The 23,766-nt window shown below is 31.4% G+C and overlaps 2 protein-coding genes across 2 annotated transcripts; one reads left to right on the top strand and one right to left on the bottom strand.

Moving 5' to 3' along the window:
• Positions 1–1,582: 1,582 nt before the first annotated feature.
• LOC112727862 (E3 ubiquitin ligase PQT3-like) lies at positions 1,583–9,826 on the bottom strand. The gene is made up of 15 exons (XM_025777787.3): positions 8,830–9,826; positions 8,080–8,176; positions 7,783–7,867; positions 7,529–7,695; positions 7,117–7,193; positions 6,960–7,016; positions 6,691–6,847; positions 6,458–6,609; positions 6,099–6,263; positions 5,693–5,995; positions 5,554–5,595; positions 5,100–5,349; positions 4,897–5,019; positions 3,746–3,818; positions 1,583–2,344 (listed from the first exon to the last, which is right to left on the bottom strand). Exons 1-15 carry the CDS (start codon positions 8,993–8,995, stop codon positions 1,778–1,780), a joined length of 2,481 nt encoding a protein of 826 aa, XP_025633572.1. The 5' UTR covers positions 8,996–9,826; the 3' UTR covers positions 1,583–1,777.
• An 8,388-nt stretch (positions 9,827–18,214) lies between these two features.
• LOC112727861 (transcription factor MYB1) lies at positions 18,215–21,452 on the top strand. Its single transcript, XM_025777786.3, has 2 exons — positions 18,215–18,659; positions 20,358–21,452. Exons 1-2 carry the CDS (start codon positions 18,329–18,331, stop codon positions 21,134–21,136), a joined length of 1,110 nt encoding a protein of 369 aa, XP_025633571.1. The 5' UTR covers positions 18,215–18,328; the 3' UTR covers positions 21,137–21,452.
• The last annotated feature ends 2,314 nt before the right edge of the window (positions 21,453–23,766 follow it).

The raw sequence follows: 23,766 nt of genomic DNA, 5'->3' as shown, positions 1-23,766 counted from the left end.
AGACTTGGTAGACAATAGTGCATTATTTATTATGAATTTTGTTCCTCCAGGAAACAAAATTATAGCTCTTCCGGAGCCTTCTATCACATTGCCCGAGCCAATAATAGTATTAACATATTCTTCTTTTGGCACAAGATTGGTAAAATATATATCACTTTTAAGAATAGCGTGCGAACTTACACTATCCGCAAGGCAAATATCTTCAGAATATGTCCTTACCATTTTTCTTTCAAAAACAAATAATAATAATAATAAAATTAGTAAAAGTACATGTACGGTAAAATTATTTACATGAATACTTAACAAACACACATATTAAATTATTTCATCATTGATCAAATAGCCAATATCTCCTTTAGAATCCTTAAAGAAATTAGATACATCATAATGAGTGGTGGAATTTTCATAATTTGAAACAAAATTTGTTTCCTTTCCTTTATCATCCTTTTTCAAGAATGCTTGATAAAGATCAACTAAGTGCCTTGGGGTACGACAGGTACATGACCAATGGCCATTTCCACCACAACGGAAGCATTTATCATCAATTGATATACTTTGCCCATTATTTCTTTTTTTTTTTATCCCACTTCTGGTGAGATCTTTTCTTGTGAGCATAATTTCTTTTCCTTCCATAATTTTTCTTGTTATCAAAATCGTGTCATTTACCTCTTCTAGGGTTATAATTTGCCGCATTTGCTTCAGGAAATGGGGCGGCGCCATCTGGGCGCGCTTCATGATTTCTTAAGAGCAACTCATTGTTGCGTTCAGCAACAAGAAAGTAAGAAATTAACTCAAAATATTTTTTAATCATTTTTTTCGATACTGCTGCTGTAGGAGCACTTTCGAAGCATGGAATGTCGAAAAAATTTTCTCTAACATATCGGGCTTGAGGAAGTATCACCGTCTTTTGATGATTGTACCTTTTTTCAAGGCCTTTCCACAGATCTGCAGGATCTTTTAATGTGGGATATTCATTTTTCAATCATACGTCATCATGACGACGAAGAAAAATCATGGCTTTGCCTTTATCCTTCTGGGATGCATTATTTTCAGCCTTAATGGTATCTTCAAGATCCATTAAATCAAGATGGATTTTAACATCATGATAAATAATTATTTTCAGATATATCAAAAGCATTAAATTCAAGATGAGAGAGTTTCAACATAATAAAAATTTATTACTTGGAGTCTTCCTAAAATTTCGTTAGAACTTCGTGCTGATAACGTGTTGTAAAATAAATAAAGAAGATATAATGAATATAAAACAAAAGTGAAAGTAGAAAACACAAGTATTAATATTAGCCAATAACAATCTCACTATTATATATTAAATGAGAGAGAAATATTAGCAATGTAGAAGAAGAGTGTTATAGTAAAAGAGGAGAGGAATGCTTTATTGCTGTGTAATATACTTGAGATTGCTCCTCTATTTATAAGCGTATGAAGTTTACTTTTCAACTTCATTCAGGATTGAAAATAAAATTCAACCGCCCATATTAATGGGCATCTAATTTGATCTTATCACAATAGTTTCCACAAATTTTATGACCAAAACTGGAAATAAATTCATTGATGGCTCAAATTGACACATGAAAAGAGGGGGTTCTAATAGGAGTAAAAAAAAATAGTAACAAAATATACATTAATACATATTTTACATTTGTTTTTTATTTTCACCTATCATATCATACACAATAAAATAGCAAACACTAACTACACAATAATTTCTTTGGCAATGCCATCAAAATTATTGTGAATTAGAATTTTATTACTATTATCACATACAAGAACACTTGTGCCTTGATGGCCTCCGTTTGAAATGCCGCTCATCATCACTGGACTCATTCAGAAATCGTGCTGCTCTTCCTGCCTTCATAGTAGGCTGTCGATGCTGCCTTGAGATGTGCTGAAGATGTGGCAGGGGACCAGCTGAAGCAGCTTCAGTTGTGTGAAAGGCAGATATCTTCCTCTTCTTGGTCATTTCTTCTTCAGCGGGGAAGTTTATGCGGGAGAAAACACTGGCCTTCTGCTTGCGGTCTGCTGCAGCTGCAGCTGCAGATGATGGTGAGATTTTGGTCACTGGTTCAGATGACATCCGGGAAGAGGATTCTGACTGGTGGTGGCGATGGTGGTGATGGCCTCTTTCTCGATCATGGTGGTCCCTCTGGTCACGATCACGATCATGGTCACGTTCACATTCCCGATCCCGATCCCGATCCACATGGTAGTCAGCTTTTCTCTTGATAGGACGTGGAGGCTCCACCTCAGGTGACACACGTTCTGCACGGTGATAATGAGGTTGGGGATGGTGGTACTCACTACTTGGAGGTGCTGGAAGTGATTTCTGCATTAAAAAAAGAACAAAAATTATTGTTTGAAACATGTACGGTTTTAGTTTTTTAATTATTATTATTTTTTGACATTCCTCTTGACACCACAATATTCCATGATAATTTCCAACGACAGTAATATTATAAATAATAATATGTAAGCAACATAGCCACACCAATCACGTTTTCTTTCTATATATTAAGGAACACTAACACAGGACAAAAATATGGTCACCCAAGTAAATTCAATTAAGGAAGATAGCTCAAGAATGACTTGGAGAACAGCGTTAAAAGCTCCCTTTCATATTCATTTTCCAAAAGCCACTTCATGCGCATAAGGTTTAAACATTTTAAAAGCACTATTGTGCATTCTAGTAATTCAAAAATCAATCTTTGCCAGCATTGCTACACATTTTGTACACATTTTGTACATTTCAAGCAGCTAACTCATACGATAGATTAGAATTATTCATTCTAACAGCTTATATTAACTAACTCCATCTTGGAACTTAAAGGAATCAAGCAAGTGAAACATGAGTAACACACTAGTTTCAACTCACATGATATTCTTTTTCGCTCAAAACACATAATTTTAGGACACACAGTTTGAGCAGTTTGTGTTTGTTTTTGTTTGGCGCACAAGGTGGCACACTCATCCTTGTTACCCTTGTTACAACTAATATAGACTAGAAGTTTACCTCTCAAAAGGCAGATCTATGACATGACAAGAATGACGAATAAAACATTTAACTGCCACAAAACAGACCAACAATATACTGACCCAAGTTTGTTTTATGTTCGAAAAATAAATAATGCAGTACAGACCATGTATTAGTTATTAAAACCATATAGACAAAAATTAGGAATGTTAAATTTTAATCACTATACCCTGCCCTCATTAGTGGACAACAATTATGAACAGAACCCTTACAACCAGGATAAAAGGCATAAATTTAAAGGTATCATGAGTCAAAGAATATCGAAAAACAATAGTCCATAAATGATCGCTAAAGAGACTCTGAACCTAGAGAGAGCATATAAATTTAATCACATTATTGTTACCATCCAAGTGCAGCAATGCAACTCTAATCTAGTTATACCAATTCCCTTTTAATCAACTTTAAACCAACCGGTGGCTGTTGATTAGAGATATATGGTTCTGAGTAGGCACTGCTCCCTCAACCATTTATGACCAACAAGAATAGTACTCTGTAAAACAAGCAAGACTAACTGCTAAAGACTACTATCATCATTTAAGAAGCCAAAACAGTGAATGGCATCATCTAAAGCAATTACTGTTCAAGCTCAAGGTTCAAGTTTCTACCAAAATTTAGTGGAAAAAACCTAGAAAGGTAAATGCTGCATACAAGTCCACAGATAAATAAAGGCAAAATAAGAGAACAAAAAGCACATACAGTTTTTGATTTCATAGGAACATCCCCAATACTGCTCGCTTCCCTACCAAAATCTCGATCTTTGGAGAAATCCCTATTTCATTAAAGAAACAAACTCATTAACAATGATAAACAAAACAGAAATACCTCGAAAATAACCCACATAAAATTACAAGCAACAAGAACCACAATAACATTGGAAAATTTGGCAACAAAAAATTCAATAGACAACGTAGATAAAGAATAGATTATCTTGTAAACCAAAGCTTTTGCTAATTAACATGCGACCCTTGTCCTTTATTAACCCAGGAAAAAGGATAGCCGTACCCGCTACAAATCATAACTATTAGAAAGTAAAATTATGTTAAATCGTAAACAAAACAGAGTCAAAATACAGAAGAAATATGCAGAAGATCACATAGACGAGCAATCATGTCTAAAACAGTTATAACTCAGTGGTAACAGACATTTCACTGTTAAGTTTAAATTCCATATATATATATATGGGTTGACATAGGTGTCAGTTTAAATAAAGTTACAGTGATCATAACTATTTGTCTCTTCATTGCACAATCTAATTCATTTTTTGAGGAATATATCCAATGGCATAAATCCCTTATCTAGAACTCCTGCCCTATTTAGAATTTCATTGCTTAGGTTTTTTCCCCTTCATTTTGAGAGTTCCAACAATAATTGAATTCATCATAGAAGATTTTTTCTCTTGTTAAAGAGTCTATTCTTTTTCCATCATTTTTAGAGAAGTTGACAAAATGAGTGGCGCTCATAACTATTTATAGGATATATATATATTTCGATCCAACTATTGGATCACTAACAAATAATAAAGATCATCTATAACACATTTTACCAAAATCAAACATTAACAAACATGTAATTGAAGACCTCTTTATCTATGTATATTTTGAACAAACATATTACATTATTTTCAAGTGCATAAAAGATATAACAAATGATTTTAGATTGACAAAATATTTTTAAGATGATCTATAATATATAAGTTTCTAATCCAATGGTTGATTTTTTCAAAAATTACATGAATAAAAAGTTGAACAGTGAATATTTACTCAGATCGACCTGGTGTCAATTGGTTATATATATATATATATATATAAAATAAAATGAATCGCCATCCAGGAGTAATTCTGTTTTACCTATCAATCCGTTTCTCATTTTCACGCTTTCTCCAACGATCAGCTTTCCGAGCTTCAAACTCCTCTCTACTCATAACTGGAGGTGGAACATTCATCCCCATGCCATACTCAGCAGCAAGATCCCTAAACAATAATTTAGCTTTCTAAAATAGTAATTATCTAAATATGCAAGACAAATTTTGATAATAAAAAAAGCTACATACCTATGAGGTGGAACAACAGGCATCATGTAACCCTGCATGCCAAATGGATCATGAGGCAGACCACCTGCAAATGGCATGTCCAAGGGGCCCAGGCCATAACCCATCATCTGCATCAGGCCACCATATGGTCCCATAAATCCTTCCATACAAGGTTGCATGCCATTCCAGTATGAATTGTAACCAGGTGCTGGGCCCATTGGCATCATGTAGCTCTCAGCCCCAAGGTCGTGTGGGGTTTTCCACTGAAAATCTGCAAGAGATAAATAATTTGACATTGTTACAAATAACATAAATAGAGGTAAAAAAAAAAAAAGACCTCTGTATTGTACTCCTCCCCCGAATGTTCAAGCAGCAATCCGGTTTGCAAAGTTTAATAATATAAAGGAAAAGTTACAGATACATGTCCAGATTTGAATATAAATATATAGATTCGAATGCAGGAGAGCAGATTTACCATTTGCAGGCAAACAGACTTTCTTCCTTTTTTTCTTCTTTCCTGCAAAGTTGAAAGTTGAAACTACAAATGAGATTGTCATCAAAGAAAATAAATTATTACATGTCTTACACACGATGACATGAGCAATCTACATTACCTGCCTCAGCAGGAACCATTTTTTGCTGGACTTCCTCCTCAACGAACTGAGCACTCCCTTGTGAGGCTGGTTCCTTTACACTCGTCGACTCATGTGTAGCTTCACTTACATCAGGCATTCTGGGCTTCACTTGCTCTGATGTTTGCAATGGAGCTGGAGCAGAAACTGTTTTTTTATCATCAACAGTTTCCGGTACATTTGTCATTCCTTCACGAACAAGTGAAACCTTTGGTTCTCCCTTAGATGCAGCCGATGAGGTTGGAGATGGAAGCTTCAGTTGTGGACAACGAGCAGACTCCATATCTGGAAAGGAGGAGAAAACAATTGCAATTTGCATGATAGTTTCAATAAATTTTTAACCAAATAAAGTCCACGTAAGATTCACATGATAAATTGTTTCAATAACCTTGAACTTGAAAGGTGCTCCCAGCATTTTCAGCACTGCTATTGCCTGACTCCAATATACGAATAATAGTATCTCTTAGGGTCTTATTTGGTAAAAGATCATCTGCAAGAATATTTGTTGCACCACATATGCACATGGACTTGGAGATAATATAGTCCCTAATACCTGAAAAGAATTTTCAGAATGATATTTACAAAACTTCATCTGAGATGTTTGTACATCGGGAAGAAATGCTGAGGAGAGATTATATCATCTAAAGCATTCTTTACTTGCTTAATGAAGAATTATAAGCTTAAAAACGTAAGTATTTACTCAAATTCTAAGAACCAGGACTTCTTCAGGAAGACAAAGAAACCTACATTTGTCACAAAAGCTTTTAAAACAGCACTTGCTTGTCAGCATAGCATCTTTCATCACATCATTGCACAAGGGGCAGTGAAGCTCAGGTGGTAGATCCCCAACAGAACGAGTGGTGGAAGGTAAACCTTCTATTTCTTTCTCAAAAGCAGCCCTGTTTAGCAGGATTAGGTGAGAAATACAATATTAGTCCTACATATGACAGAATGGAGACGAAGAACCAACATGTACTCACTCATTTGGCTTCAATACAGCTACTGAACCATTTGGTAGAGCATAGGAACCTTGTGGGTTCACCATCAGCATGGATCTCGGAATACCAGTAGGTTGTTTAACTCTCTTGATGTCATAATTTGGATCACCGTTTGTAGGGCAGTGCTGAATAAAATGGCCTACAAAAAAAGTTTAATAAGTAAGCTAAGCATAACCGACAATGCCATCCAGCAATTTAAGCAGATTAGATCCCCTTTTTCTCCCTGATAATAATAAGAGTCTAGGATATACCAGGAACCTTGCACCTGTGACATACATAGCCTTGGGGAGGTGTTTTCCGCTCCAGCCCTGCTCAGTACGTGAATAAGCATTAGAACAGTAATATCAAAATCTGTATTCAAAGCAGGCAGTGACTCAAACTTGTATAGAATAGGAAAAGGAGACTCACCAAAACCACGACCACCCCCCATCCGTCCACCCATACCTCTTCCAAAACCTCTACCAGCACCAAAGTCCGATCCTGGACTGCATGCCAAAAGGAAACTTTAGATATGGCGAAGTCTAGAGTGACAATGATTTCACCAAAACAAAGCACATTTGGTATGTGAAATGAAATTTTCTGCAGAAATCCTTATGCAGGAATGATGGTAAATAAGAAACAACTGCTCCTCTAGTACAGGTGCTGATTCCAGAATGAGCAATCCTTTCCACCAGAGATTATTGACCATATTATTGCAGGTGAAAGAGAATATGAAGTTACTTATTAGTAATTCATATTCATATTTACAGTCATCATCCCTTTTTATGCTGATTCCAAGAATAAAGAAAGACAACTGAAGGAAAGTGGATAGTTTACTCACCGTTGCCAATCCAAGGCAGGAGTATCAATCAAAGCCTTTATCTTACTTTCTTCATCAGCTTTGTTGGTTGGAGGAGCTTCAGGAATTAAGTTACTTGATTGAATGGGTGGTACATCAGGAATCGCATACAAATCATTTCCAAATTCATCCCAATCTGAATCTTCTGGCTGTCATGTTATGAGAAGGTAAATAAAATAGGAATGAAGTGGAATTGTTTATTAAATAAAACACATGGAAAGCAAAAAGGGACTTACATATTTTACAGCAGATGCATCTTCAGCTGGTAAGCTGCTGCTTTCAGGTTCGGCTTCCATAGCCGTATTTTCCACCTTTTTTTGCCTGCAAAAGCCAAGGAAAGTAGCAACTCAACGCAGAATTTTTCTCACAAATCAAAAGGGTAGTTTCTTGGGAAAACTGTGTGACTACAACGTGAAGTATCAAGATGAGAATAGCAAGCACATGACTGCCCATTTCAAGAACCAACATGCATGATGCATGACAATAGTCCAAAAACCAACAACAGTAATAAGATTAAAGGTTAGAGATAATACTCTAGTTCAGTAACAATCGGTAAACGTGGCGGACCAGGAACCCGACGAATTAACACTGAGGTATTTTTAGGAATCAGCATTGCTTCATCAAGATATTCTGAAATTCCAAAGAGACAGAGCAGCTATAAAACACTGAATATGCCATTCATCAAGGCAATTATATATATTAACTACCATGCTGCAAATCCTGCAAGGTTTGGGCGCTTGTAATTCCTACAACTAGCTTACAACCTCACTGGAACTCAAATTCTCAACACCCTGGCCTACATTCTAAGCATTTTAACTTTGAGGGTTTTCTATTCTCTCGTTGTCTTTTCGTTTGATTTTTGCAATAGAAGAGGTGGAGGCCAATGTTGATCAAATAAAAAAACACTACAAAAACCAAGAATTTCATCGTAAAGTGATTCTCATGTAGCGACAGTGTAATCTTATATATTTATTAACCAATAGAATTCATGAGAATTGCCTGTTTAACTGTCAATCAAAACACAACAATTCCCTGATTTTTATTGGACATCAGTGTAAAACAACACTGTCAGTGCATGAAAATAAAACATCAAACTCAACTTCAACACCATGAACTCCTGAAAGCCAAGACTAACAAAAATGTTTACTTTGAGAGGAACATGATAAACACCGAGAGTTTAACCACGAAAGCCTTTCTCAAAGGCAAAGAGAATGCAATAGTTCCATATTTTAATTTTACAATTAATTTTACAATAGTTTTAATTAAAAAGTCTCAGAACCAACCTTCATTGGTCTGGGCGTTGGTTACCACGAGATCAAAATCAGTACCCCTGCCTAAATGCTTGGATTCAAATATTTTTTCTTTTAACGTTCCAACAGAGATGAAAGTACCGTCCATGGGAATTGAATCATAATCTCTTGCACTCTTAAATTTATAATACACCGCCATGGTATATTTATTCTTTCTATTTAAAAAAAGATTAAGATCAATGATAACAAAAATAAACGATGAATTAAAAGGGCCTATGAAATCCCAAAACTAGAATGGCCCTTGATATTAAATAAATCAAAACAAAACAAACAGTACAATGCTATATCCAAAGCTCTATTTCTTTTTTCTTCTTTTCTCTGTTTTTGTTCCCCACTTGCTAATTACTAGGGTTAAGATCGATCAAATCGAACCCACAAGGCCGAGGCTGAGGCTGAGAGCACGAACACTACTAGAATTCTCTTCTGCCAGCAAAAATCAACGCGGAATCTTGAAGTTCTTCACAAAATTCCGTTACGCATTCAGAATCTCCGCTAATTCAGATTTCGTTGCAGCCGCTCTCAATGAAAACCATCACAAATCAGAGTATTCCGAATACGACCGATCCAAGAGAAGAATCTCCGTCGAAGCCCTCTATGAAAACAGAAACCACCGTGGCACCGGCACAGCGTCAATTAGGAGCTGAGCGATGCAATCGTCGAATCGATAGCAGGAAGAACAGCAACAATTTCCGACGGTCGCGCTTCGACAACCGACCCAACTCGGGGAAGAACGTGAAGGAGGCGAAACTGCGAACTCGGATTTGGACGAGCCTCTGCGATCGAAACTCTCGAATGAGAGAATCACGAACAACTCCGCTTGCGGTTGCAGAGCTGGAATCGGAGATCGATGGTGGAGGATTGAAGGAGAAGGGGAGAATGATTAATTAGGATTCGGATTAGAATTGGGAAAGTTTAGCTTCGAAGGGAAGTGTTTTTCGATGGGTGAGCACCTATAAAGGGAACGGAAGTGTTCGATGAAGGGTAAAATATTATATTAATTCTTGATAAATTAAATGGTAATTTTTTTAAAAAGTGACAATTCAATTTTTAATTTATTTTATTATATAAAAATTAAATTTTTATATTTAATAATAAAATTGACGTCACATGCTTCGAACAATGGTTTTCGATTTATTTATTTTAATTTATTAAATATAATTTATTATAATAACTTAATTATTTTAATTAATTGATTTAATTAAATATTTAAATATTAATATAATTTATTATAATTTATATCAAATTGAGTATACTGCATTAATTATAATTTATTATATCGGTTAATTGATTTATTAATTTATAAAATATATAATAAAATAAATTATTCGTTATTTATTCTAATTGAATTTAATAAACTTAAATTAATCGGATTAATATTTTTATAGTTACTTATTCGAATTTAAATGTACCCGTGGGTTGCTTATATTCAAATTTTTTATAAACAGTTACTTATTCAAATTTAAAGTAAAATAATTTATTTAAAAAACTCTAAGTATTTATCCGAAACACCTAAAAAAAACTTTCAATTTCTACAAAGAAAAACCTTTTGATTTGGAATAAAATTATTTTTTTAATAAATTATAACTTTTACAAATTAAAATTTTAGCCTGTTTAAAATACAATAGTCTTATATAAACTCCACAATGACATAATTATTATGTTTAGTATTTAATGAGTATATATATTTTCTGTCATTATTGGTATTTGTGTATGTTTTTATACTCTATACAGAATAATACATAAAATTATATAAAAAAATTTATTAAAAAATTAAATAAAAAATTATATAATAATTATTATTATAAATATTTTATTAAGTTATAATTAAATTAAATTTTAAAAATTTTTAATATTATAAATAATTAGTATTTATCTTAATCAATCTAAATTTGTTGAGTGGTCATCTCACTCGTTAGTGAGTACGTATTAGGAATTCGAATCTCGTTTTACGTGTGTAGTAATTCAGTGGCTAGTGGCTGTTCATTAATAAATGGAGTATCAATATGTAGTTTGGTTAGACTTTACAGGAGCACCAAAATCTGCAAGTACTCGACCCGTCCCTGTTCGGTCAGGACGGATAATAACCCAACCCGAGATAGAGGTGGGTTTCGTTCAGGATTAGGACTAGGATTTGTCTCACATTAGTGATTTACTGTCTCACAACTCTCTTTGTCGTCATAGCTCATGCCATCTTGCCACTGAGCTCATTGTCGTCACTCACCGTCTACCTTCACAACTCTGTCGTCGTCGCTGGTAAGCTCATCACTGTCGTTGCTGAGCCCGTCGCTACCTTCTTGCTGAGATCCTTTCTTTTAAATAAATTCTTTACATCTGTTGCCGCCTTTCTAGTGTTGAGCCCTTTTATTATTCTTTATTAGAAAAAGTTGGGTAGAATTCACTTATATAATATTACATCAACAAAATCACTATCTTTTATATTAACGATGTGAATAATCATCCAAAAAAATAGATATAATTATACGACTGGTAGGACATCAAAAATAAATTTTATATATATCGTTTTTTCTCTTAACATTATATATATTATTCGTCCTTGCCACCGCCGGTAATGGACCATGAAATATATGACTAAACGCTCCCATGAACACTTATTTTATTTTAGTATGAGTTGTATGATTATTAAAAATTAGTCAGGTTAATACGACAAAGAAAAATCGGATACATATTACGAGCACCATGTAGCCTTGCGAAGGTGGAATTATATATATATATATATATATATATATATATATATAAAGGTTCTGAAAATCGAACCGATCATCGAATCGTTCTAATTACTGATTTATTGGTTTACAGATTTAACTGATTCGACCGTAGTTGAATCGAAAAAATCGTTTTATAATAAAAAATAAATAAAATATAAATAAATACACCAAAATTATATGATCTTTATCAATTTACAAACTCAAATTTTTTTAAAACACTCTTAAAATATATGTTTCCAAATTCCAAGTACTTTTGTCATCATTATCTTCAGCTTTACACTCATCACTCAATTAAAAAATCTACAACCCTAATCCAGTAATTCTCTATGATTTTTTTGGAAAAATAAAATCTCATTAAAAAAAAAACCATAGCTGTAAGTAAATTGAGAATATTTATAAGACTCAGCACCAAGATATAGAACAAGTATACATATAGAGAAGTACCAATAATCCAATTCTCAATTTTATGAATCACCCTAAGATCAATAAATCATATAGACAAGTCCTATTGCATGACAGACACTCAGAGTATGCAGTGAAGCATTAAGCATAGTCAGTCCATTCCCAAGGCTCTAACTGGAATGAACTGCTCTGATACCATAATGTAACACCTTAACTTTTAGCACGTCATGATCATACTAAAGATAAGGTATTACTAATCTACTTTCCTTATTTACTATTTAATATTGAGCCTTTAGTTAGATATCGCGTCTCAATTTTTAAGAAAATGCCTGAAAAGTTTGCTTTTATTAATTAAAATCAAATATCAAAGATCCCCAAGTAATACTAATCACATAATTATTAATAATAATAAATATTAAACAAAAGAATCCAAAAGAAACTCAGATACAATTCCTATCCCTCTGTATAAAATAAAATCTTAAATAACAAAGGCGAGAAAATTCTATGAAAATAACTCAACACGTAAACTTAACTTAAATAAAACTCATAATCACCCGCAGCTTCAAACAGAATCTCTGAACCTGTGTCACTGAAAGGGTGGAAGATTTTGGGTTGAGAACAAACCTCTAGTTCTCAGTAGGGAATGATAATGCCGTAAAAGTAATAAAATAAAGTGCAAATAATTAACTTTACGCAATAAAACTATATTCTTATCAAACCTTTTGAAAATACTTTTTACTATTACCTTATATAGTTAATTACTTTCTTTTTCCGAACTTAAGACAAATCTCAATCCCAACCTCAATTCTCAGTCAGCTCAATACACAAACTAATAGCATAGAAAACAGATCAACACACAAACAAATAGCAATACGACAAACAGCACAATCACAGAAAGACGAGATAAGCAAACACAATCAAATGCAAATGTGCAAACAATGATGATGCATATCTAGTCCTATCGCAGGTAATGAGTTCATTTGTCGGTTTCGACCCGCACCCGACGCAATCCGACTCGCAAGTCAGATAAGGCATTCCAGCGGCATAACCTCTGCAAGGTTTCAACCTCTTGCAGGCGCTGATTCTCCATCTGAAGTATGCCGAACATGACCTCTGCAAGTACTTGCAGGCGCTGATTCTCCAGCTGAAGCATGTGCCACTTTCTCCTGGAAGCCATTCCATACACACGGGCGTCCCCGCACAATGATACACATATAAAGCCCACAGCTTAACATTTTCCCATAAGCACCATAACCATTTACTTTCCGTCACCCTCTCGTGACCTTTTAAACATTTCATAATCACACGTGCCATGTTCTTTTCTCATTCTTTCTTTTTCTTAATAAACCATTTCTAATTCTCAAAAAACATTTTGATAACTCAAACGAATCAAATTCAGTACTAAATACCTATTTTCAATTCTCACAGATTACTTCCGATAAACCAGCAGGTCAAGTCCAATATCCAAAATATTTATAAATCTGAAAATCCAACTAGTTCCAATGTCAAAACCTTTTCTAACTCTCAATTCAATACTAATAAAACAAATTTTCAATACAAAATCCGTTTCTCAATATGAGAAAATATGTAAATAAAATGTTTTTCATTATAAAATAATGTTTCAAAATAAATTTATAAATCAGATTTTTGAAATAAAACCACGTTTTCGGTTACTTTTACATAAAATTAGGCAGAATCCCTCTTAAAAATTGGACTTCACCACCCATGCGGGCTCCCTCAAATTCATCACCTTCCAAACCAAACTCAAATCCAACTCCATTCAACAATTATCAATATGGCAATTTCTTCAATAATTAACTCATCATATTATAATTTAACAAGTAACACTAATTTAATCACCTTTTATAGCCATAACTCAACCAATTCATCATAATCACACAAAATCAGAATTTCAACAACTCCATCAAAACCAGAAAACTAATATCAAGCACAGCCTCAATTCAAACTCATCATTCAGTCATTGCAAGCAATCATAAATTATTTGCAAATATCCACTAGACTTCCGTGGCATTCATAATTTAAAACAGTTAATTTCAAAATAAAACCCCCTACCTCCGTATGAATTCAAACCGAAACTTTCTGACCGAGCTGAAGAAGAAAGCATCAGAAATCATCTGTGCCTCCTAAAATTTCAGTTGACCAAATTCAAGGGGCAGGAGAGCTACGTTACCGTCGATTTCTATCGGACAAAAGTAACACCAATATGTAGAGGAGAAGAATACGAACACTTTTATCGAATTAGATTTTTATTTAGAGTTACAGATTACAAGAAATCGGAATCGAAAGCTCAAGGAAGTTCACGGTTTCTCTCTTCTCTCTCGGTTCTTTCTTTCTTTCTTTATTCAAAAATGAAACATGCAAAGCCGGTTAGGAGCTAATGATCATGTTTTAGAAAAAATGTGACACGTTAGACAGGTTTAAGTGTCATGATTACGATGATCCACGGTTCTCTTTTTGGCTTTGGCAAAAAGAATGAATGGAATCAAAGAATGATAATAATTAGCGTTATTAATGAATGCAAAAGGGGAGGTAGGTGTCACATTGTGTATATATATACATATATGAATTCAAGCCTTAGCTTTATTTCTTTACTTCCTTAAGGCCTTCGGCCACTCCCCCCCCCCCCTTTTATTAATAATAATAATAATAATAATAATAATAATAAATTTAATTTTTGTTTTATTAAATTATTTTTGGATAACTAATTTAAATTTAATAGAATAAATAATAATTAAATTAAACTTTAATAATTATAAAATTTTGTTTAATTATTTTTGTTAAAAATAATTTTTTTTAAATTACATCTTAATATAATATATTAGCTCATAAATAACTAATTATTTAATTTTTAAAAATTCGGAATCTTACATATATTAATAAATAAATTATTTATTTAAAAAATATCTAAAATAAAAAAAACTTAAATCCAATAAAAATAAAAAATGACAAGAACATGTGACAAATTTGTAAGTATTCTATGCAAAAATATATATATTAATATATTTATAATTTCACCCTAAATTTATTTTAAATTTCTCTAAACATCCTAATTCTTTAAAGACCAATAAATACTTTCACCGTATTAGACTCTTCCATTTATCATTGAATACTTGTTATAACTTATAAATAGACATAAGTCATGTGATAATTTACCTCAATAATGAGATTAATACTATTTGAACCGTTCTAAAATCATCCTTTTCTCACCACAACTTCTAACTACTGAAGTTTTATCATGCTTTTCAGTGACAGTTGTTTTTATATATCACCCACCTATAATAATTAAACAAAATGAACTTTTTCTTTCGGACCTGCTTCATACATGCATTGTGAATTTGACATGCATCCTTCTTATTCCTAGGAGAAAACACTTAAAGTGAAATAAATTAAACGCTTAGATTTCATGTTAATTAAATAATCCGAAAATTAAGCTCTCCTGTTTCTCTTAATCAAATCTCATATTTCGTGTAAATCACAAGTCCTACCAAAAAAACTTTATAACCAATCTTAAATCTGCCTTTGACAAACTAATTGATAAAATATCATTCTAATAAGCTTGAGCTATGTTGTTTCTTCCATATTATCAAACTTTTTTCTTCCATTTTATATCGTTTATAATTTTGTACAAATTTGGGTGCATTTTACTATGGTATTGTTTCATTATTCAATGGTTAAAATACAATTTTTTGCCATAGATATATATACAATAATGAATGTATCTAAAATGACCACAATACTTTTGTGCATATTATATTAGATGTGTCACATACGTTATTATAAACCATTGAATTTCATTAAATAAAAATCAAATATTTTTGTAAAAGAAAAATATTAATAGACCATAATAAATACAAAATATATTAATACATAAATAAGTAAATATATTTTAATATATAATATTTTAAATAATAAATATAATTGGCACTAGCAAATATTTCATAAACAATTTTTTATGAATATTTGAGCATTGAAAAAAGAAAAATATGCATATTTCTTATTTTTTTTAATTTTTTATTCAAAACAAATTTTCTTTAAAAAATAGAAAAATAAAAAGGTCAACACTTTGATGTATTATATAACATTTTAAATAAATTATATTTTTACAAATATTTAATAAAGTAATTAGTTAATAAAGTTTTAATATAATAATCTAATTATTTGTCAAATAATATAAAATAAAATTTAAATATTTTATATTTTTATATTACAACTTAAAATATTATTTTAATATAATTTTTATATTATAAAAATTTTATTGCATGATAACTGATCTTAATAAATAAAAAAACATTTATATGTTTTGTATTTAGATGTTTTATACTTATTCATTTAAAAATAAAAGATTATATTTGTCTTTTAAAGTATTATATATTAAAAGAAAATATTTATTTATATACTGATATATTCTATATTTAGTACCGTCTATCAATACTCTTCTTTTATAGTTGTCTTTGATTTTTATTTAATAAAATTCAATGATTTATAAAAATATGATACATCTAATATGCACAAAATTATACTTATTTTAGACATATCCAATCCTACAATAATATATGAATATACATATTTACTTTATTTTCCTTACAATTTTATGACAAAAATCTGTACACATCCTTTCCCAAACCTTACACTAGCAGGAGATTGACCACATTTCTGGAACCTTTTATCAAATTCTACTTCACTATTAGTACTATCTAAGCAAAGATCATTTTGGTTTACACTCACTTTAGAACTAGCATTATTGCATAAATGCTTGTTATGAGGAGATCCTGAAATGTCTATCACTTCCACTTCTTTGTCTATGGTGTCTTCTCTGTCTTTTTTCATCATATCTTTAATTTTTATTCATTTTGATGATTTTGAATCCATAAATGCCACTCAAGCTGAAAATTTACATAGAATTTTTCTATTAGAATAATTGGTCTCAATCATGTCATAGATAATTAGATACATGCAACAAAACAAAGTAGAGGTAATATAGATAATTATATACATACAACAAAGCAAAGCAGAGGTAACATGTGCTTACCAATTAGTTATAACTCAATTAGTTATAACTCAAATAGCGATCTCTCTGTATTCACATAAAAATTGTGCGTTCGAATTTTATTTGTAACCTAAAAAAAAGGATATATGCGTGCCTTTATATTTTTGCCTTTTTGGAGAAAAAAAATATTTAGAACCATTGCCCAAATAGAAAGACCCAAGATATATACACAAGAGAGGAGAGGCTTACCAAAAAAAGGTAAATTAGTGTTAAAAAATAGATTAAATTTTGAAATAATTTTTTATATAATTTTATATAAAAGTTAAGATATTTTTATTTTTAATCTATTATTAGTAATTTTATGTTGAATAATTTTTGGTCTAAATGTGAATATAAAATTTAATTATAAATGTGAATCAATTTTATTATATTATTTATAAAATTTAATTATAACTATGAATGTAAAATTATATTTTGCAGAACTATATTGATATATAAGTATACATTAATTTTGATTATATTATATTTATAAAATTTAAAAATAAATTTGAATTTGAAATATATTATATAAATATATGTTTCTATATTAGTATTTTTTTTAGTAAATATATATTATAATCTTTTAAATTAAACTGAAATAGTAATCCTTAAGTTCCAAAAATTTATAACAACTTACTATATATTAAAAATAAAATTACTCATTAAATTTTATTTTCTTATTAAACAAATCATTGATCACGATAAAAGTACTAACATGTTTTTTATTTTAAGTCTCCGTTAATTTTACTTTATTAATAAAAATAAAAATAGATAAAATCTTATTTTATTATCATTTAATTATTTTATTAGTCTTTATAATTTTATCAAATTTATAATTAAATTTTTATATTTTTTAGTTAAATTTCTATACCATTTTTAATTTTGTAATTAGATCTTTTACAATATAAAAAATATTAAAATCAATTAAATATTTATTTATAAATTAAAAATATTCACAATTAAAAATTTAATTAAATATTTAACTATATATTTTTTTAAAAATATTCTATTAATTTAAATATTTTTAACATAAAATAATTTAATTATAAAAAATTAAATAAAAAATATAAAAATTTAATAAAATTATAAAAACCAACTAAATAATTAAACTTTACAATTTACAGTTTTACACAGATTATTTTAAACGGATGAAAACTGAGGACAGAAGTGTAATTGAAGAAGAAACATTCATTGGATTGTCACTGTCACAGTCTCACTCATTCACCCCTTTTCTTCCTTCCTTCTAAATTCTAATTCTAAACGGCGTAACTACTCTTTCAAGTTTCAACTTTCAACTATGGAGCCTCCGGAAGAAACTGCCACTACCACCGTCGATCACGAAGGAGCTTCCACTGGAGCAGATGCTGCCGCTGACACTGGGAGCGGCGACGAGGGACCGACGGAGATAGCCGAAGCTGGTGGAAGTGGTGGCGGTGGAAGTAACAGAGACAGGGTGAAGGGGCCTTGGTCGCCAGAAGAGGACACCATTTTGAGCCGTCTGGTGAGCAAGTTTGGTGCCAGAAACTGGAGCCTCATCGCACGTGGGATCGCCGGGAGATCGGGCAAGTCCTGCCGCCTAAGGTGGTGCAACCAGCTCGACCCCGCCGTTAAGCGCAAACCCTTTACCGGTATGCAGACAATTTCTTTAGTTCTCGATTTAGAGCTTTTCCTTCAAGATGTTGATTTTTCATCTTGTTTTCTGAATTTAGGATTTTTGATGTGAAATAACAACACAAGACTAATTAAAAATGAAATTCTGTTTTGGGATTAATTATTTGGTATTGTTATTTTTTTCGATTTAGTTTTAATGTTTTTGAAATTAAACTTTGAATAGTAGGGATAAAAAATTCAAGATACTTTAAAATGTCTGGACTTTAGAGATTAAAGATTGCATCTTTAACATGAGAGATAATATGTGAATTGTGGAGGCTGGATCATAAGTAGTTTATCTGAGCTTCTTATATTTCAGGTTAATAATACTGGTGTGATGGTTGTTAGTTGTTACTAATAGCTAATGTAACTATTTTGTTCTGTTATGTCCAATTATCCATGATTGTTTCCAGAATAGAATTGTTGATGTTTGGTAATAAGGTTGTTGCTTATGCTTTGAACCAATCTATTGACATGGAAGATTGTTGTGTTGAAGATATCTTCTACCAGTGTCTATTTGTTCTATAATAAATGGCTATTGCATCTTTTTAATTTCTAAGGTTTCTTTGGTGCTGAAGTTAGCAATCTAGGGTAAAGAATCTAGTTAGACTTTTATAAAGGGATTAAAAAGGTTTGAAAGAAGGATAAGTCTGTCTACACAGCAACTGGTAAAGGATTCAAGATATTATGAAAACATCTCATTACATTTCTCTAACCATGTGTGCCTTCCTTATTTCACTTCATTCTCTTATATAGTCTTATTGGCCATTAAAATTTGACAACCAGAAGATCAGAAGTAAAGACTATGGAAAACAAGGAGATCACAAATTGTCTTTGTATATTTACTTAAAATTTTAATCCCAAATATTTCTGATGTAATATTCATTTGGGACCGCCGCTGAAAAGAGGGAGGGGGAACAATAACCGAAACTGATGTAATGTGAAGCGACCTTATGATAGAGCTCCTCAATATCCAATTCTTTTCGATAATTGATTAATTGCTTGATTTCGAAAGAGTGGAGCATTATTGCATCCAAAAGCCTCAAGAGGATCTCAAAATGAGGAGGATTCTACCAAGTACTAACCCAAAAGCTAACGATAACAATTTTTTTCACACAAAGGCAGATAATACCCTAATCCTTGAAGCTTTGGGATCATTGCCTTTCTACCAATGATTTTTGGCTAATACATGAATAACTTCCTCATCTTCATCAACAAGCAAATCAAGGTCTTTACTCAGTTGGCAAGTTAACCTTGCTACCTCATAAGTCTGCTCCTCAAAAGAAGTTGTATTGACAGTCTCATCATTTGCCTCATCATCCTCTTCCCATCTTTCCATTTTGCCAACTCTTTGTTCCCGTTTATGCTTCTATTTGACTGCTCAGGCAATGATCATGAACTAGAACCACTTACCATCCTTATTATCCGTTTAATGTTTCACAGATGACTTTTTCTGCTGAGTGGGGTTTTCATTTGTGAAATTTCATAGTTGGAACTAATAGAAACTGTCTAAATTTTGAAATGTGATGGCAATACAATGTCCAGAATTCAAAGTTCTCTATTTAAGAATTATACCTTTTATATTTACTAAGAAAATTCTGTAGTTTATTTTTTCATTTAATCTTATTAAGTTACTTTACTGAAAATCAAAGCTCAAAAGCTACAATTTATTTCAGATGAGGAGGATCGTATCATAGTTGCTGCTCATGCAATTCATGGGAACAAATGGGCAGCCATAGCCAGACTTCTTCCAGGAAGAACAGATAATGCCATTAAAAACCACTGGAATTCCACTTTGAGGCGTCGAGGAGTTGAGCATGATAAGATCAAGGTAGAATCTAGTAACATGGTGGAAGATGTTAGCCTTGACAAAGCCAAAGCATCATCAGAAGAAACACTTTCATGTGATGTTAATTCATTAAGATCCTCTGAAGGAAGAGATGTTAGTTCTGCAGAGGCTATGGATGATAAATACGAAGAAAAATCACGGATGGAGGGTCAATTGTACCATGAAGTCAAGGATCCTCCTACCCTTTTTCGGCCAAAGGCACGAATTAGTGCTTTTAGCGTATATCACACTGCTGATGGTTTCCAACCTTCAACATCAACTCAAAGACAAATTCAGGGACCCATCTTACAATCATCAAAACCAGATAGAGAAATTTGCAAAATGCTTGAAGGAATTTACAGTGACCAATCAGTGCCTCACCAGTGTGGCCACGGTTGTTGTGGTGCTCCAAATGGTAAAAAATTCAAAAGCTCTTTGTTGGGTCCAGAATTCATCGAATTCTCCGAACCTCAATCTTTCCCAAGTTTTGAGTTGGCTGCAATTGCTACAGACATCAGCAACCTTGCTTGGCTTAAAAGCGGATTGGAGAATAGCAGTGTTAAAATGATGGGAGAAACAACCAGCAGAGTAGTTTCTAATGGCTCTCAAGTGCATATTGGTCATTAGAATGATAATTGATAATTATCAATTTTATTCTAAGTGGAGGAACATGGTCCATGTAGGCAATATTGATATTAACCGGATGGTTTTGCTGACTTTACTCCCTCAACTTTAACGAAATTCAAAGGCTGTAGTGAGTAGTGACTTGTTAATTGTTGTAATAACGAGTTTTCATTAGTTAAGTAGTAGTGGCTTTGTTGACTAATTAGGACTTTATATCCCTGTTGTAAAAGTTGTAGTTGCTAACAACATTGTCCATGTAGTATAGTGTAGAGAATTTATTTGCATAATTGCATTTCAATATGAAAGATTTGTGGCTCCACTTTTTTTTTTTTTTTGTCATTTAGCAAATCTAATCATTTATAAAATTATTGCAACTTTGCAACTTAGAGTTGGTTAAATCAAACTGAAACAATTGTGTTTTCTGGCTTAGGATTCGGTGGTCCAAGAACGTTTGGATCACTTAGTGGTCCCATAACAAAACATGTTTTTTAAGTTTTTTTTAATAACTGCTACAGAGTCCTTTAACTAATTTTAATTATAAATTGACCCCATATATTTTATATAATTATAAAAACGATTTTTTATTTTATAAATAATTAATTTATCATAAATCTATCATGTTCATTAACAATCAAAAACAAAAACAATTTTTTGGCCATTACAATCGATTAAAATATTAAATTTGATTCGTCTCGTTCGCGAGGAATCATAAAATTGTGTTTTCTGCGAAAACTAATCGATTGGAATAATGAATCAATCGATTGAATTATATCTCAATCGATTGGATTACAGTTTATCACTAAACAATCGATTGAAAATTGCCAAAAGTATGGTTTTCGCATAACTCAATCGATTGGTCATACGATCCAATCTATAGAACGATGAATAAAAATTGGATTTTTGTAATTCAATCGATTGTTTAGAATTTCCAATCGATTGAATGCTTCAAAACAACCTGGGTCTCACCAAATTCAATCGATTGCTTTTGTGACTCAATCGATTGAATTTACCCAAACAATATGAATTTGCCAATTTCAATCGATTGTAGTGTGTGTGAATTCAAATTCAATCGATTGAAATGATAATTCAATCGATTGGAACGCGATGTATTACGCCTATGTCAGTCTTGTTTTCGTTTTTAAAAACTATCTTCTTATTCATCTATCTTATCTTTAAAATTCTATCTTCCTTTTTTAAGGTTTTATTTTAAATTAGATACTCTAATCTTATCTTTTCCTTAATATTAACATTATAAATTGGTGAATAATCCATCACTAATTATTCAATCCCACCATTAAAATTGTGTATCATTTTCTTTATAAAAAATTTCATTGTTTTTCTTTCGAACATCCATCCATCTACTGAATATCCAATTTTTTTTTATTTTTTATCCGTCTATTTAATATCCACTTTTTGTTCATCGTTAATTGACAATCACCGTTTGCAGCAATCAGCAAAGGTCCAATCAATTTTTTTCATTGTAGTGTTCAGAAAACAATCCATCGTTTTGATTACAAAATCGAGGTAAGTGGATAGAATCTCTAATTTTCCAATTATTCGTAAAATTGATTGTGTAATGAAAAAATGTTTTTTTTATCTTTTATTAACTGACAAGACATTGATAATTACTAAAAAGTAAATAGATGTTATTATTTTTTATTACTAATTAGCTAGCAATCAGGGACGGACCTAGAGGGGGCGAGTAGTGGCCTGGACCCCCCAAAATTTTAAGAAATTATACTTACATATAAGATTTGTGTTTAAAAAATAAAAACAAATATTAGGTAATTTAATAGTTTTATATGTATTATTTTTCACTATGTAATAGATTTATGTCTTAATTATTAATTCACTAATATTTTTACCTAACTAATTTAATATCATACCCTCAAGTCTTTGTACCTTTCAAATTAGTTTTTATATAATAATTTCTATATTTATTTTTTTTTAAAATCATTTGTTTTTTTATATTAATATATTTAACATTCATATTTTTATATTAATAATAACTTAAGTAGTTATGTTTTGGTAATCACATTATGTACTGTAGATATTATTTTCTTGTAAAAAATATTAATTCTTCTTCTAAATTCACATTGGTAAAAGAAAAATTTTATAAAGATATCGTATATCTTGTATTCTACAATGGTACTGTGTCTTTCAATTAATTAATAATTTATAATTTATTTTCAAATTTTTTTAAAACTTTTGAAAGAATGAATTTTAATTAATAAGATATGGGATCATTTTTAGCAAATCCCGTTATAAATTATATGGTATTTTATAAATTTGTAATGTACAATTGTTAAAGTTATATTTTATTTATGTAACTATCATATTAAAAATAAAATTGTTGGAAAAATTATAATTATATGTATCTTAATAAATCTATTAAAAAACTAACTCCAATAACTATATGTTAATTATTTTTATAGATTAAAAAAAATTATATAAAAATTGGCACCTCAATATTAAAATCTCTGGATCCGTCCCTGCTAGCAATATACGAAGAATTTGGCCTTGAGGATAAGCCGTGGGTGATCAACATGTACGAAGAGAAGCATATGTGGGATACTGTATATATAAGAGGAAAATTCTTTGCTGGCTTTAGAACTACCTCAAGATGTGAAGGT

The sequence above is a fragment of the Arachis hypogaea genome, chromosome 12, assembly GCF_003086295.3.
Source record: "Arachis hypogaea cultivar Tifrunner chromosome 12, arahy.Tifrunner.gnm2.J5K5, whole genome shotgun sequence".
Lineage (NCBI taxonomy): Eukaryota > Viridiplantae > Streptophyta > Magnoliopsida > Fabales > Fabaceae > Arachis > Arachis hypogaea.
This window is presented reverse-complemented; position numbering and strand designations above follow the sequence as displayed.

Coding starts and splice junctions, on each gene's coding strand:
- LOC112727861 (XM_025777786.3), top strand. CDS start 18,329: ATGGAGCCTCCGGAAGAAACTGCCACTACCACCGTCGATCACGAAGGA. Junction 18,660..20,357: donor TAAGCGCAAACCCTTTACCG/GTATGCAGACAA, acceptor AATTTATTTCAG/ATGAGGAGGATCGTATCATA.
- LOC112727862 (XM_025777787.3), bottom strand. CDS start 8,995: ATGGCGGTGTATTATAAATTTAAGAGTGCAAGAGATTATGATTCAATT. Junction 7,017..7,116: donor GGGGGGTGGTCGTGGTTTTG/GTGAGTCTCCTT, acceptor CGTACTGAGCAG/GGCTGGAGCGGAAAACACCT. Junction 5,020..5,099: donor CCTGTTGTTCCACCTCATAG/GTATGTAGCTTT, acceptor ATTATTGTTTAG/GGATCTTGCTGCTGAGTATG.